The 17,271-nt window shown below is 40.0% G+C and overlaps 1 protein-coding gene across 1 annotated transcript in view; it reads left to right on the top strand.

The window, feature by feature from the left end:
• Positions 1-17,271, top strand: part of ssuh2.1 (ssu-2 homolog, tandem duplicate 1) — a 60,943-nt gene that overhangs the window by 20,315 nt on the left and 23,357 nt on the right. Inside the window, exons 2-8 of the mRNA XM_039770867.1 lie at positions 313-411; positions 2,439-2,523; positions 5,251-5,380; positions 9,946-10,006; positions 10,497-10,621; positions 13,506-13,568; positions 15,817-15,896. Of these exons, the coding sequence (XP_039626801.1) occupies positions 313-411; positions 2,439-2,523; positions 5,251-5,380; positions 9,946-10,006; positions 10,497-10,621; positions 13,506-13,568; positions 15,817-15,896 (643 nt within the window). The remainder of the gene's footprint in view (positions 1-312; positions 412-2,438; positions 2,524-5,250; positions 5,381-9,945; positions 10,007-10,496; positions 10,622-13,505; positions 13,569-15,816; positions 15,897-17,271) is intronic.

Genomic DNA, 17,271 nt, shown 5'->3' with positions numbered 1-17,271 from the left:
CATTTGACAAATACATATGTGTAATGTATGTGAAGAAATATTGAGCATTGAGGACTTTTGCCATGAAAAGCTATTGGGGCTTCTTATATTTACATCAATACTCCATGACTGCTCTCTAATCTTTAACTAAGTCAAGCATTTCCTTCTCTTTTGGAATTAGTGGAGTATTTGAAGGGGTTGTTGTTAGTAAATTTCTTGATCTTCTGTAAAACTAATACAAATAAATTACTGTCTATATATCTATAAAAGTGCAATGTATTATTATTATTCTAAATGTAAAATGTATATTTTATATATGATTTTTATTCCTAGGTTGTCTGGATCCTGATATAAAAGACGAGGGTCCATCGGCGCCCCCTGCTGACCTTCTGGGTCCCGTGTCTGGCTATGAAGGGACACCCACAGACTGGGGTTGGTGAACTAAAGTACTCTCATGTAGAAAATGTTCTTATATGCGACAATGGCTGGCTACCCTGCTTGTACCTTCTCATTTAATAACGATACTCGACAATCAAGGAAAACTGAATTTTCAATTGTAAACTTGACAGCGTAAATGTTGCTTATAATTGTTAAAGTAACACTTTTTTTCTATCTGTTCTCACTTTTAAAACTATTGTCTGAAAATTGTTTAAAAAATGTACAACCAAATTTGAGGGTTTGGTTTGAACCCTGGATTTTCATTGATTGTTTAGACTGTATTTCATCTAACAAAGAGGAAAATGATCAAGAGTTTAATGCTTTTCTGAATTTAAAACATGGCTGTAAATCTTGGATTTAAGTAGAAAATGACAATAATCATGACAATCTTCTTATATAATACGATTAATACTCGGAATAAAGGACCGAGAGTGGCCTCATAACAATGCCAGGGTTAGATGCACATGTAACATTTCACCACTTTTCAGCGCCATGATGAGAGAGTATAACTACTTTATCTCCAGCTTCTGTGTTCCATACCTAAAGAATCTCAGAACAAATTTGTCATTAACAGACAAACATAACAATATTTAATTATATCTGAACCTTGCTTTAGTTCGCCATTAAGCTTACTGCTTCAGAACACCGTTAGCATTCTGGGGTATCTCTCTTATAAATTGTAGTTTTGAAATCTCATCTCTAAATCTAACCTTACACTAATAGTAATGTTACATAACTTTTTTTCTGTTTATATACACTCACCTAAAGGATTATTAGGACCACCATACTAATACGGTGTTTGACCCCCTTTCGCCTTCACAACTGCCTTAATTCTACGTGGCATTGATTCAACAAGGTGTTGAAAGCATTCTTTAGAAATGTTGGCCCATATTGATAGGATAGCATCTTGCAGTTGATGGAGATTTGTGGGATGCACATCCAGGGCACGAAGCTCCCGTTCCACCACATCCCAAAGATGTTCTATTGGGTTGTGATCTGGTGACTGTGGGGGCCATTTTAGTACAGTGAACTCATTGTCATGTTCAAGAAACCAATTTGAAATGATTCGAGCTTTGTGACATGGTGCATTATCCTGCTGGAAGTAGCCATCAGAGGATGGGTACATGGTGGTCATGAAGGGATGGACATGGTCAGAAACAATGCTCAGGTAGTGCTTGGCATTTAAACGATGCCCAATTGGCACTAAGGGGCCTAAAGTGTGCCAAGAAAACATCCCCCACACCACCACCACCAGCCTGCACAGTGGTAACAAGGCATGATGGATCCATGTTCTCATTGTGTTTACGCCAAATTCTGACTCTACCATTTGAATGTCTCAACAGAAATTGAGACTCATCAGACCAGGCAACATTTTTCCAGTCTTCAACTGTCCAATTTTGGTGAGCTCGTGCAAATTGTAGCCTCTTTTTCCTATTTGTAGTGGAGATGAGTGGTACCCGGTGGGGTCTTCTGCTGTTGTAGCCCATCCGCCTCAAGGTTGTGCGTGTTGTGGCTTCACAAATGCTTTGCTGCATACCTCGGTTGTAACGAGTGGTTATTTCAGTCAAAGTCGCTCTTCTATCAGCTTGAATCAGTCGGCCCATTCATTCTCCTCTGACTTCTAGCATCAACAAGGCATTTTCGCCCACAGGACTGCCGCATACTGGATGTTTTTCCCTTTTCACACCATTGTTTGTAAACCCTAGAAATGGTTGTGCGTGAAAATCCCAGTAACTGAGCAGATTGTGAAATACTCAGACCGCCCGTCTGGCACCAACAACCATGCCACGCTCAAAATTGCTTAAATCACCTTTCTTTCCCATTCTGACATTCAGTTTGGAGTTCAGGAGATTGTCTTGACCAGGACCACACCCCTAAATGCTTTGAAGCAACTGCCATTGATTGGTTGATTAGATAATTGCATTAATGAGAAATTGAACAGGTGTTCCTAATAATCCTTTAGGTGAGTGTATATATTTATATGTATTTATATATATATATATTTTTTTCTCTCTATACAGGCGGTGAAGGCAATTTGTACCCCCCTCCACCGGACCGCACTAATAAGCCTGAAATTGATCGGAATGCAGCAGTTCCAAACGTTCGGTAAATAAAAAAATTATCTACATATGAATGTTTAAGGAAAGTATAACATTTGACACATGTTATGTATCTTATATTATGTTAAACATAACCTAGCCATTTGTAATTTTATTTAATTAGTAGGTAACTCCTGAGAGACTCCAATTTTAATTCCTGCCTTGTGTCCAGGGCTGCCAAGCTGAGTGCTGATCATTGATCAGATTTTTCTATCACATACCGTTTTATTGCAATTGTCTATTTTTATGATGTCCTCTCATATTATAAGTATACACATACAGTATAACAACTACTGGAACATCTGAGGAGGCTAAAGAACTTTGGGGTTGGAACCGAATAACTAGTGAACTTCTACCTCTGCACCATTGAAAGTATCCTGACTGTAGGCATTACCTGACTTGCCAGGATTGCAACCTCTTGCCAAGGTCTGTCTGTAAATCTTCTGAAATCATCAGTGCTCACCTTCACAGCTTCAAACCATCTACTCACCAGATCTGTGGAGCGCTTAATCCATCATCTGTCAAGACTGTCATCCAGCTCATCATCTTTTTACACTTCTGCCTTCTAGTAAATTGTACCAGATCCTCCTCACACACCCCACTTGCTTCAGGGACAGCTAAAAAAAAAAAAAAAAGTAGATGCTAGAACATGTGTAATATACAGCAGAAGGTGAATAAATTACAAGAAATGTAAGAACAGGCTACTGTGAGTGTAGTGACTTTATGGCCTTGGGGGAGAAGTCGTCCCTCGGGCAGCACATGGTGTTTACCAGCAGACTGAAGTGAAAACAAGATGACTGACATCAGAGAAAATGGATTCATCCCTCATAAGACATTGTGTGTAGTAGATGGAATGAAGCTGTGGATGGTCAGCCCCAATAATGTTTGATCCAGTATGGACAGTGCATTGGAGGAACTTGTGATACTGATAAGTAAGGATACCAAAACACAACCGTGATGTATCTGGTCAGCATAATTTCAATAGTGCAGCAGTAAAAACTGAGAAGTGTTACGGTTCCTACCCCAAAGCCCTTTAGCCTACTGAGGAAAAAGAACCTTTGCTAAGCCATTTTGAGGATGCAGGTGGTGTTGACAGATTGTTAAAGACAGTAACTGATGTGAACACCCAGAAACTTGAAGCTGCTAACTGTCTGGACACAGGAGCCATTGATGTGGAGAGGAATGTGACTGCCTTTGTTCCTCCTGAAGTCAACGTTGACTTTTAGATGTTTTTTAGATGTTCAGGAAGACGTTGTTGTCATGGCACCATACAGGTCTTGTATGTCCTGTCCTATAGGCAACCTCATCACCATTGCTGATTAGGATTATCATGGTAGTACAGATTTTATAAAGCCATTGCTCTCATGCATTGCTTAATAATCACAGGTGATCAGACTGTATATCAATGGACTAAGACAGCAGCCTTGTGGAACGCCAATGGTGGTGTGCAGCACGGAGGAGTTCCTGCTTCCAGTCCTCAATGACTGGGGCCTGTTTGTTAGGAAGTCAAACAGTCAGCCACAGAAGGAGCTGCTCAGAGCAAGGCCTCTGAGCATCAGCACTAGACTGGTGGGCACAATGGTGTTAAAGGCAGAGCTATAGTAGATAAATGGCCTGTATTTGATATAGCGCCTAACTAGAGTTCAAGAACCCGCCTAGGCGCTTTACAACACAACAGTCATTCACACACACATTCATATGCTGGTGATGATAAGCTACTATGTAGCCACAGCTGCCCTGGGGCACACTGACAGAAGTGAGGCTGCCGAACACTGGCGCCACCAATCCTTCCGACCACCACAAGCAGGCAAGGTAGGTTAAGTGTCTTGCCCAAGGACACAACAGCTGCATTCTCATGCCGGAAGCCAGGATCGAACCTGCGACCCTCCGATGGCTGGACAACTCGCTCTACCGACTGAGCTACTGCTGCCCTATGAACAACTTCCTGAGTTTTTTCTTTCCAGGTGTCCTTGAGTAGTGTGCAGGGTAAAGGAAATGGCATCATCCTCAGATTTGTTGTGCTGTGTATGGAAAGTGTAGTGTATCCAGAGTAGGAGGCCTGTTATGGTTAATGTGGATCGTGAACAGTTTCTCCAGACACTTTATCACTACAGTTGTTAACATGATGGGCTTGCAGCAACTTCTGGCAGGAAACGACAGACATTTGGAACAGACACGTTTGTGGTTTTCTTCAGACAGCCCTACTGTGCACAAAGACAGTGGGAATTTGAAGATAGATGGGTGGCGCATTCATGTGGGAATTGGGATGGGATCTAGGCTGGTGGCCTTACTTTGTTTAACTCACTTAAAGGCTTTACTGATGTCGGCCTCTGACATTTGGAAGCGTTGACACACAGAGCTCAAAAACAAGTAAAGAATATGTTCAGCTTGTCTGGAAAAGGAAGCGCGGGTTCCCTTTGGGCACATCTGTTGAGATTTTGTAGTCCATGATCTCCTGCAGACCTTTCCAGAGTCGACACTGATTGCCGCCCCCAAATGATTTCCCCACCTGTTTCCATACTGTAACTTTGAGACTTCTATCACCCTCCTTAACCTGTACTTGGAGCTGTTGCTGAACTCTTGTTACTGGAATTGAAATGTTCTCCATTGTGTGCTTTCTTATTTAAACAAACGCAACATTTAACTGTAAGTTGACTCTTTGGCTTTATTCTTTGTATGAAGAGCTGTCAGGTTCACCCCATCTGTAATATATTTACAAATCACTCTTTTTCAGGGTTCCCACTGTTTCGGAGGATGTGGCCAGGGAGGCGCTTATTCAGTACGCTGGTAGTAAATGGACCTGGAGTCGAAAACCAGCTAGGGAGCTTGTTTTTGAAGAGTTAAAACCATTCACCATCTACAGGGTAATAAGCTTGACTGATTTATTTTGGCCCTTGTTTTTACTCAGTTATCCTGGACCCTGCATCCAATTTCTCTCCCCATTACCTATTTTTTTGTTTATTAAGACCCTTGCTAAAACGCAGGACATGCCCAATGATTTTTGCAATGCTTTCTATATTTCAGTCATCATTAAAAAAGAAATGTCTACAACTTAATTTGTGTTAAAACTAAAATGTCCAGCTTGCCGTAAGATATTCAAAACTCTGTTCACAATGGGTTCCTTGAAGTTTACTGTTCATCTCAAAACTCTGATGAAAGATTTGTATTCAGCTTTGCTCTCCCATTGCAAGCCTAGAGGTCAAAGCTTTTTGTCATGAAGATGAAACATGAATCCATCACTTTGAACTTCACAAAAAAATGACAGTCAATGCCAAGAGCGGCAACGGCATTTGGGGTTGGCAAGTGTGGTGACCGCCCCAGGCCCCGCTTCTAAAGGGGGCCCCGCTTTTGAGGTCTGCGTGTCCCATTCGAGCAGATTTGTCAAGTTATATTCTCCAGTATATATATATTTGAGATGCTTCTAAGATGAACCCTTTAAAAATCCCTTTTCAAGGTCAAATTCCGTACATGTATGTCTTTGAAAACATTCCATAGTCCACCTTTATCGCCCAAAAATGGTCGCCAGTATAATCCCTTCCTAAAATAGGTATGGCCCATTAAGTTGCTGGGTTGGCTTCTCCTATCTATAGAACAAGCCATGGCATGCAGATTAGACTACGAAGATGTCATCAACGACTTTTCCAATCGGAAGGCAAGAAAAGTGAATTTTCGTCTCTGAACCTGGAAACCGGTTAGAGATTTCATGATGATACCACTACGCTAATTTCACACTTTCTGTCGAAACACTGAAACTCGCATTTTATTTGTAGGCCATAAACATGTCTGAATATTAATGCACAAAAACATGATAACCGGCTAACATGACATCACCGTGAGTTATGACTACGACATCCTGCATATCGAGACTCAAGAGTATACTTGCAAGTTGGGTTCTTTTCTAGAAGAGTCCCTGCTAATTTCCTCATGACACTGCATCATATTTTGCACTGTCGTGGTGCTGTCATGAATTATAAACTGCACTTTTTTAATAGATTATATCGTTATATTTTGATAAAGTCCATGTGTTATCTTGCAAAAATTTAGCTGAATACTGTAATGTTTGTTAACATTATTTTTATTACTGTATATACTCGCATAGAATATTGGGTCTTGAAACCTGAAAAATTGATCATAAAATCAGATCAGATTTACATCTTCTTGCTTCCTCCGAAATCGCACCAAACACATTGAATTTTGTTGCAGCATGCAGATACCAATTTCTTTTGCCACTTCGATGACTTTTAATTTAAAACCAGCTTCGTATTTTCTTCTGATCAAACGCTCCATCGTAGATAAGGGATGCTGTTACGATAAAGGTGTATGTGGGCGTGAGATACAAAAAACACAAAGCAGTGCAAATGTTGGGTATTACCGTTGGTCACGTAGGCACAACACATAGAAACAAAGGCAGTGTGCTCCATGCTTACTCTCTCAGCTGGGCGTTAGCATATCCTAATCTCTTGGACCAATATCGTGAGTGTTCCACATTCGATTTATGCGACTGATATTATAAAATGGCGGAAATGATACGGTAAAATCAAGCCCCGACTTATCTGCAGGAGAACGTAAACACGAGTATATACAGTAAATTTGCGTGCAAGTTTTTACAGTCCACACATGCCAGTAACAGCGTTTGACGTAACCGGCCCCGTGTGGGGTTGGTCAGCCCTAGGCCCCGCACACCTCTAAGGCCGCCTCTTGTCAATGCAGTGTTGTCAGCTATCATCTCCTTGGAAGAACAATCTTAGTTTCTCCCTAAACCAGGGATGTCAAACTCAAGACCTGTGGGTTGAATCCAGCCCCTGGACCTTTTCATCAATGCTTAAAACGTGTTACAGGTGAAAAGTGATGACCATTAGTTTTGTTAAAGATCTCCTTCATTGTTCTTTTACCACAGCTGCTAACCTGTAGTTAGAATGGAATCTGAAAGAGGGTAATATGGCACACTGCAATGAAGAACTGTAGCACCTTAGCATGATGCCTAAGTGTGTGAGTCTCATGAAGGAGATGGTAGCACAACTTGACACGTGCAGCTGCTACCACTTTTAGGTCTGTTTGCCCAGTTTTTAAAGCTGCACAGGTGTCGGGACTGGCCATTCTTCTTCTGCTTACCCGATTGCTACTACTGCCCTACATGATTCAATTGTTCTCTTTTCTTACTTGATTATTGTATGTGAATAGAAAATGCATTTGCATTTCTGCTTGTGTTGTTCAATATGATTGCTATCCATGTCTGACCAACTGGTCTATGTGATACATCACAGGTATTTTTTATTGTGGTTAGTTTAGGTTTAAACAGATGTACTTTAGCTACAAATTCTCGTATGTGTGTGGACTGCGGCTCTAACTCAACTTCATGCGTATTTTTTTTAATTTCAGTGCTGATTTTGGTCTCGTGATTGCTGGTATCTTTTCTCAGCCTGTGCAATATCCAAAAAAAGAAAAGCTGTTAAAGAGTGAGGACAGTTTTGAAAGAGAAGCAAAGACAAATATGTGATTGTGATGATTAGAAAGGCACCTGTGTGTCTTGATTGTAAAGAAAATGTGACGGAAGTTAATATTTGATATATTCCTGCCCCAGTTGGGTATACTGTAGTGTTATTTTTGGCCTTCAATAAATTTGATGTTAAACAGAGAAAATCATGTCCAATGTTTTCGGGACACAGAAGGAGTTAGTTTTTAGGTTTACCAAAAATATGTAGTTGACTCAAATTGGTACATTAAAGCTCCTAAATTGCAGAAACATTTAAGGACAGATCATCCTGATGAACACCTCCTCCTCCTTCATCACGGACACTCATGATCAAACAGATCACACAGACTACAATCACAAAACCGGGCTGGAATGTTCTTCCCATCCACCTTACAGTCTTAATTTTGCTGGCTAGGATTTACACCTCCTTGCAACTCTCATAGATGACATCTGTGGGAAACGATTTAGGAGTTTATTGGTTGAAGTGGATCAGCGCCTACAAATACAGGGAGAGATAAGATCTTGTTTCTCGCTGGCACAAAACTCATTTATTGCTATTTACATCATACATAAGGAACCTGAAACGGAACAGTGGCCATTCTTCCATTATCAAGTATTGCTGATGACACCGTGCTGGTAGGACGCGTATCTGGTGAGGATGAAAGCCATTATTTTAGGCAAGTGGACTATTTAGTAAATTGGGGCAATAACAACTGTCTAACTCTGAATGTCAAAAAGACAAAAGAAATAAAATTTGACTTTAAGAGGTTGAAATCTTAATGTTTCCCCAGTAGTGACTAAATATAAATACTTAAGAACTATATTAGATAACAATCATAATTGTAATACAAATACAAAAACTATATATTCTAAAAACAATCGGCATCAATTCCTCCTCTGTAAACTCCGACTATTTAAAATGGACCAGGACCTCATGTTGTCCTTTTGTCGCAGTGTGGTCCAGTTTATCATCACGTCCACCTTCATTGCCTGGTTTAGTGGTCTGACAAATTGAAATTTTAAAAAACTCTGTCAGGTTACGAAACACGCAGCTAAAGTTATTAGGGCTGACGTAAATAATCTGATAAGTGTGTCAGAAGGCAATGGTGGAAAAAGTGGAAATCCTCTCAAATGGTGACAGACACCCAGTGCCATATGACTTTTTAATAAGAAATGTTCTTTTTGTATTTTATAAAATTTTCATGTGTATCATGCAACCATTTCAAGTTAAAACATACAATCAGACTGCTAGGATAGTTGTTAGCAAAACCCATCCATCCATTTTCCAACCCGCTGAATCCGAACACAGGGTCACGGAGGTCTGCTGGAGCCAATCCCAGGGCACAAGGCAGGAACCAATCCCGGGCAGGGTGCCAACCCACCGCAGCACACACACAAACACACCCGGGCCAATTTAGAATCGCCAATCCACCTAACCTGCATGTCTTTGGACTGTGGGAGGAAACCGGAGCACCCAGAGGAAACGCACGTAGACACGGGGAGAACATGCAAACTCCACGCAGGGAGGACCCTGGATGTGAACCCAGGTCTCCTAACTGCGAGGCAGCAGCGCTACCACTGCGCCACCGTTGTTAGCAAACATTGTTTTCAAATGATGTAAATTAGGGTTGTCTTGTCTTTATTTCTTTATTTGTTGTATTTTATTTCTGTCTGTTATTGGATGCAGATCATAAGACAAATTTCATCTTTTTTTTTTTTTTTTTGCATAAACGTCACTAAATAAAAAAACATGAATGAGGAGTGTATCAAATAAAACACATCTAGTTATTCAAACGCTATGTTCAAACCATTCTGTCATTAATTCTTAGCATGAAAACAATTGTGTTGCAAAATATTTTGGGCAGCCATTATATAAAACAGTAATATTTTTTTGTCATTTGATATATTTTCCTGTTTTTTATATTAAAATAATCTGTCCATTTTTTTTCTCCTTAGTATCGACTGGAAACATTTACAGAGTCTAGAGCGACTGCCTGGGTATTTGAACCATTTACTGGTAAACCTTCACGTTCATGTTGTGGTGTTTTAAGTTTTTACAACTTTTTTTGGTGTCTGAAACCACCCAACCCAGACCACCCATAATTTATGCCTACTAGCCAAGCATTTGGGTGGTATGTGCTGTAAAGGGACCCTGCATCCATCCCAGATTCTCATGTGCATATTTACCATTTCAAGCAAATCACTTTTGAGGGGCATTCATTATGGAGGAGTTAAGCTTGTTATGCATCTCAAAATGTATGAGTGTTTTAAAAGATATTGAGACTTATAATTCCATCCTTAAATCGGAAGCTATATCTCCATTTTACTAATTAGGCTGTTAATTATTGTCTACTGAAAACTAAATTAAACCAGAAGAGGAGGGCAATAACAGGATGAACCCATTCATTATGTGTGGCAGTGAGCTAGGAAGTTGCAGTTTTGGCAGTGGTCTTAAGTTCTGAGCCGTTCTTGGGTTCAAAGCTGTAATAAAACATTCTACTTGGCAGGTCAGCTAGTGGATGGTCCTCAGTATGGAATACCACCACTTCCTTGGGATGTTGCTGTTGAGGTCCCACCCATGCATAAGGACATAGAGGAAAAAGTCAGAGTGCCACACACATCATCTGTAAAGGTATCACAGATATCATTTTTTTTAGAATTTGTTCCTGTTCCTTCAGGGGGCACACGTTTAACCTTCACTGGAGACTTCAAGTAGCTGCCTAAAATCCAAGGAATTCTAACTTTAGGATTGCTAAGGAATACTTGATTTTGTTTTCATATGTTATGTGTGGGTTTGGTGATGTATGGTGGTCTGGATGGTTGATGTGCATTGTAAATGTTTTCAGCTGAAGTTGGTGCTTTCACTGGGGGAATTTTCTAATTCTCCTGCCATTTCTGAAAGGGATGACCAGTTGCTGAGCAGGGAGCTAGAAGAGGCATGGCCATATGAGCTTCTTTTTTCGATCATTGAAATGTAAGGGAGGTGCTGAAATGGGACGAGAGAGTGGCTAGCATTATTGTGTGTGTGTGTGTGTGTTTTTTTTATCCGTAGATAGTCAGTCAGTCAGTCAGTCATGTCCCAACCCGCTATATCCTAACACAGGGTCACAGGGGTCTGCTGGAGCAAATCCCTGCCAGCACAGGGTGCAAGGCAAGAATAAATCCCCAGGCAGGGCGCCAGCCCACTGCAGGGCACACACACACACACACACCAAGCAGACACTAAGGACAATTTAGGATTGCCAATGCACCTAACCTGCATGTCTTTTGGATTGTGGGAGGAAACCCACACAGACACGGGGAGAACATGCAAACTCCACACAGGGAGGACCCAGGAAGCGAACCCAGGTCTCCTTACTGCGAGGCAGCAGCGCCACCACTGTGCCACCATGCCGCCCATCTGTAGATGGACAGAGACATTATTAATTAGAAAGAAAATAACAATAAGTTGCAGCAGTGGTATCTGTCGTAGGCTTGGACCTGTCACACCAGTTTAAGTTTCTTCTAGGGAAAGTGCTAGCTGTTGCAAAGGAGAATGCAGTAGTCTGGGAGGACACTGGCACAATGGAGACTAAGCTTGCTGACTGTGTTAATTCACCATGTTCTTCTGAATGGCATTTAACACAAACTGATTGCTCCTTGCCCACCTTTCTTTAGAAAGGTAGGTGGGTTGATTACTTGCATAACTCGCTTAATAAATATGCAAAGTAGTTGTGTTTTAAGATTTTATTTTGGGATACTGTAATGCGGTGTCATTTTCTTTTATATTATATTATATTATAATATATTATACTAGGCGTTCCCCCGCGGCTCTGCCCGTGTAGTAATGAAGCAGGACAAACTTTAAAAATCAACAAACAAACCGGTATCACTAGCTAAGCGGAGACAAGGTCCGCTCCAAAACGTGGTGAGACATAGAGTGACTCAAACGGAGGCTGGTGCATGAGTGAGGCAGGCCCTGCCCGGCTCCCTACTCCTGACGTCATACTTCCCCCTCCCTTCGGACCGCAGCCTCTGTCTCAGATTAGCATGAATATATCGCTCCTGCAAACTTAGCATGATGGGAGAAGTCGCAAAATCAACCGGAATGTTCAAGCAATTCCAGAAAAAAAAACCGAGCCAAATCTGTTAAGTAGTTCTGTCATTCGCTAGCTAAGCGGATGCAAGATAAGCCCCGAGGCTGGCATGTGAGTGAGGAGGGCCCCATTCCGCTCCCCTCGGCCTGCTGCTTCTCTCTCGGATTTGCACAAATAAATCGGCACCACAAGTGACACCAAATCAACAGGAATGTTCAAGCAAATTATAGAAAAAAAACAATCTAAATCCGTTAAGTAGTTCTCTTATGAAAAGCAGACAAACAGACGTTGGATATTATATTATATTATATTATATTATATTATATTATATTATATTATATTATATTATATTATATTATGTAGAGTTATTTGTAAGGTGAATACATTCCAAAATATTCTTGTAAGTAGATTTGGGGATTTTTTTTTCCTATCCTTTTGGAGTGAACCTGTCCTGGATCAGAACTTTTTCTATAAGAAATAATAGGACTGTTTAGTTCAGTATAAACTGTTACCTTACGCATTGCTTTCCTTTGAAAAATTAGTTTTGCTTAGATCAGCCATGGGATAGTCTGAAGTTTGGTGCTTTGTTGTTGACTAAATATACTGATATTTTCCCATTTGTCACATTACAGAATTTTTTTCTTTAATAAAGCACATTGTAATAAGAACTGGCGCCCTGTTAGGGGTTTGTTCCCCGCTCTGCGCCATATGCTAGTTGAGATTGTCTCCAGCAGACCCCTACGACCCTGTTTAGGACAAAGCAGGTTGTGATTGACTGACATTGTAATGAGTTGCATGTTTTCTGTGTCTGGCAAATATACAGGAGACAAATCAATCGATACTTAAATTAATTGTATGGTCTTTTTCTCCTCTGAGATAAACTGAAGTGTACTTTTATTTCCTGGATCTCCCATTATGGGAGTGTTATAACAGAAAATAGTTAATCTTATATATTGTGTTGTTGATACTAATGTGTGGAAGAGGGGCCGTGGATGGAGAGAATGAGTCTTGGCTTACGAGTGGGGCAAAGTCTGAATTCCAAAACATGTGAGCCAACAGACCCCAGCTCTGATTTATTTTTATGAAGATTGGATTATTGGATGGTTCTCTGCATAGATTATTTTACGCTTTCCAAAATGCTGATCTTTTTAAGTGTATTCTTTTCCAGCTTGTATCTTCATAATACTCAGTTCAGGTCTTTCATCATCCTATTGTATGGAGCATTAATTAAGTACATCCCTGTTAAATGAGGTACACATTTGGAGTCAATGTCAAATAGTTAAAAAAATATGGCCCTTTTCATTTTTATTTTCTTACTCCTTTGGGGTAACATATTACTATTTATTATAACTGCAACTGTTCAAGTTACTTGAAAACAATTGTTGTTATTACTGAATTTTCCTCTTAATTAAATTATTGACCACAGTTCTTTCAACGCAGGAATGTCACACTTGCTATGGAAGGGGAAAAGTCCGATGCAGTCACTGCAGTGGATGGGGAAAGGTGAGTTGTCTAAGATGGTACTCAAGCCTTCTAGAAACTGATCAGAATAAAGAACTTCGGGTGAATTTTTATGTTTTCCTCACTTTAAGTTACCAATTAAAGAAGACTTATTATGTTCGAAACCTTATTGATGAATTTCATCCTGAAGGGATACCAACAGAAGAAATGAGTACACAAGCAATCCTAGCACAAAGAAACGATGAAGTCAAACAAATTAATGCGAAAATTGTTGATCAGTTACATGGCAAATTGATTAAATGGTATCAATAGACTATGCTGAAACAGTTGGTGGTGATTGTGCGGAAGATGTCTTCCTCCACACGAATTACTGTAGAAAGAAGGATGTATCCAAGAAAGGTAATGTAGTACATCTTCAGGGGATAACATTATATAACCAATGAGATCTTAACATACCATTTGTATTAAAACAGTTAGAATAGCTTTTGCAAAGACAATTAACAAATCACAAAAACAAACATTCAAAAAAGAAACGAAATTCTCTCACGGGCAGTTATATGTTGAGTTGTCATGATAGAACTCCAATCACCGAATCAGAATTCATTATGCATATGTAACAATTCCCATGAAAATAACAATCTGTTTAAATTGTACATCTGAATCCCCATACACGAGCAGCAGAGCCGCAAAGTGGGTTGTGTGTAAATTATATAAATAAATATATAAAATAAATAAATATATAATTAATATATACGTACAAAGGATCAAACGATTTTTCTCAAACCACTGCAAACCTTGATCTTGGATTTAATGAAAGGCCTATGACCTAAACTGTTGTAATGAAGTAAAGAAATTGGGTTGTAGCAACCTCTATAAAGTTATCAGACTTGGTGTCCATCTTTTTGTTTTTTTTTATTAATGAATTTTATTGTAATCATTCCATACAAATCAATCAATTTATACAAAATGTAGGACTGAGAACAAGTTGACCCCCACCCCTGAGAGAGGGAGCATGGCCAACGGAGTAAAACTTAAGGCTTGTAAACATACCAAAACTGATGAGTTTGATAGGCCAATAGAGTTGAACGGAGAAGATAAAGAAATGTAGAAATAATTAGAGTTTGTGTCCATCTTATAGGAACTGCTCGAGAGGTTGAAATGGCAGAAAGAAAAAATCAGTGGCGATCTCTGCTGAGCATGAAGCACATTGCAGAGGCCACTTCTAAAATGTGAAGAGCAGCAGCGCCACCTGCTGATCATTAAGTATTAAAAAGCAAATGCATACATGACAAACACACACAACTTCCTGTGCAAACTGACCTATGCAAGTATTCCTTATGATTGCAAAATACTGTGCTACACACTGTAGTGACGCGAACATAACTCCAGTGGTGGCATCTCCAGAGGGTTAAGCCAAACACAGGAGGTGCTTCAGTGATGAAGAATGAACAGAGGTACTCTTCATTCTTCATCATTGAACCACCTCCTATGTTTAGCTTGACCCTCGGGAGATGCCACCGCTGGAGCCATTATAGAACCATCAAGCAAGTGGCTCACACTACAGTTCTTCAACATGGCACACATACACAAACGACAAGAACAGAGACATGCATTTTGACAAAAGTGGCGGTCGTCAAATACTTCTGCCCTTATAGAAAACATTGTTTTTTTCATCTTTACATGAACGTTTGGTTGAGGAATACTATTTTTGAAAGTTGAATCACCAATGTGTTCATTGTGGAGCTTTTTTTTCATACTGTAAACAAAGGAACGTGTGTCCTATGAATCATCTTTTATTTGAAGGTCCACATGTGTCCTAGTAGTGTGTAAACATGCTAAATCAACCCCAAATAGAAAAACTAACATTAAGAAATGGGTACAGCATCTTCAAAAACATATACTGTACAGTTAAATAAATGTTGTGAAATAAGTAAGTGAGCAACAATGAAAACAATCCAGTCATAACAGCACCATACTTCAATGACTACTGTGACATCACCCGCCATCACTCCGCATGTGAGCACAACACAACAAGGTGCATGAGCATTTTCATGGTTCTTCATTGTAACGATACAGTCATTTGTCCTTACAGAAGTCCTGGGAGTTGCTAGAAGGTTTAGTTCAACAAGAATGAGGAAAATAAATAAAAATGAAAAATCTGAAATGCACATCTAAACAGTTGTGAAAGATGAAAGTGGCAAAACCAAAACTCTTTTATTTGTCTCCTAAATGAAAGATGTCCTAACTAAAAGCAAATCATCACTTCTTGTTTGCATTGTGTCTCTGGTAGGTACGCTGTACATCGTGCCTTGGCTCAGGACACAGTCAAGGGAAACGATGCACATGGTGCCATGGAGCTGGACGCAGAAGGTAACTGTTATGAATGGGGTCTTTATTTCATTTTTTTCAGTGTTTCTCTTCATCTTTTTGTGGATGTTTTGGTTTACCTTTTGATTCTGACAACTGTTTTGTGATCAGAATTTTATTTTTGGTGTTGTACGAGGGTGTTGTACCATGTTATCCATTATAACTATAGTGAGAAGTCAAGCAAAGTGACACCTTACATCTCGCCTGAAGAAGGGGCCTGAGTTGCCTCAAAAGCTTGCATATTGTAATCTTTTTAGTTAGCCAATAAAAGGGGTAATTTTGCTTGACTTCTCATTATTTTTGGTGTTGATAATTTATTTGGACTATTTTCGCCACCATTTTGGTTACTTACATTTCAGGCGTTTTTGCCATTCTGATAGATAAATAGATAGATACCTTATTAATCCCCAAGAGGAAATTCACATACTCCAGCAGCAGCATACTGATTAAAAACAATATTAATTAAAGGGCAATAAAAGCACAGTGCAAGTTAAAAAATGCAAGGACAGAGTGCGAGGCAGGTATAACAGTCTATAATCTTGTGTAGTGTTAACGTTTAAGAGTTTAAGAGTCGCATAGTGTGGGGGAGGAAGGATCTCCTCAGTCTGTCAGTGGAGCAGGACGGTGACATTAGTCTGTCGCTGAAGCTGCTCCTCTGTCTGGGGATGATCCTGTTCAGTGGATGCAGTGGATTCTCCATGATTGACAGGAGTCTGCTCAGCGCCCGTTGCTCTGCCATGGATGTCAAACTGTCCAGCTCCGTGACTACAATAGTGCCTTTCTTCCTCACCAGTTTGTCCAGGCGTGAGGCGTCTCTCTTCTTTATGCTGCCACCCCAGCACACCACCGCGTAGAAGAGGGCGCTCGCCACAACCGTCTGATAGAACATCTGCAGCATCTTATTGCAGATGTTGTTAGGACAGCGTCACTTTGACATGTCCTCAGTGGTCGTGAGCTGCCAGTAACAGGTCGCTGTTTCAGGAACTTCCTCGTCTGAGTTTGCAGATTCAAGATGCCCCTTTTGTCAGTCGTTTCTGTGCTTGTAAATCTTATAATAACCTTTTTTCTATTTTTGACTCGTATTTGTTATTTTTGACTTTTAATTTGGCTTTGGTAACAGTGAGGTAGATCCCCTTTTTTTGGCACGTCTTTTCTCATTGTTACTTTTTAAAATGGGGCTTCCAACATAATAGTAAAAGTTCTTAATTAATTTTTGTGTAGATAGATTAATTATATGACTGGCTACTGTTATATCAGCTGGCTACTGTTTTGCGCACTTTCTTTCTTTGCTCTTTTTTGTTGTACCTGTCTTACTGGTTACATGCCAGTAAAAATGGTGAGAGTATGGGTATCCTTCTATATAAAAGCGTTTGGGATT

The sequence above is a fragment of the Polypterus senegalus genome, chromosome 12 (assembly GCF_016835505.1).
Source record: "Polypterus senegalus isolate Bchr_013 chromosome 12, ASM1683550v1, whole genome shotgun sequence".
Taxonomy (NCBI): Eukaryota; Metazoa; Chordata; class Cladistia; order Polypteriformes; family Polypteridae; genus Polypterus; species Polypterus senegalus.
This window is presented reverse-complemented; position numbering and strand designations above follow the sequence as displayed.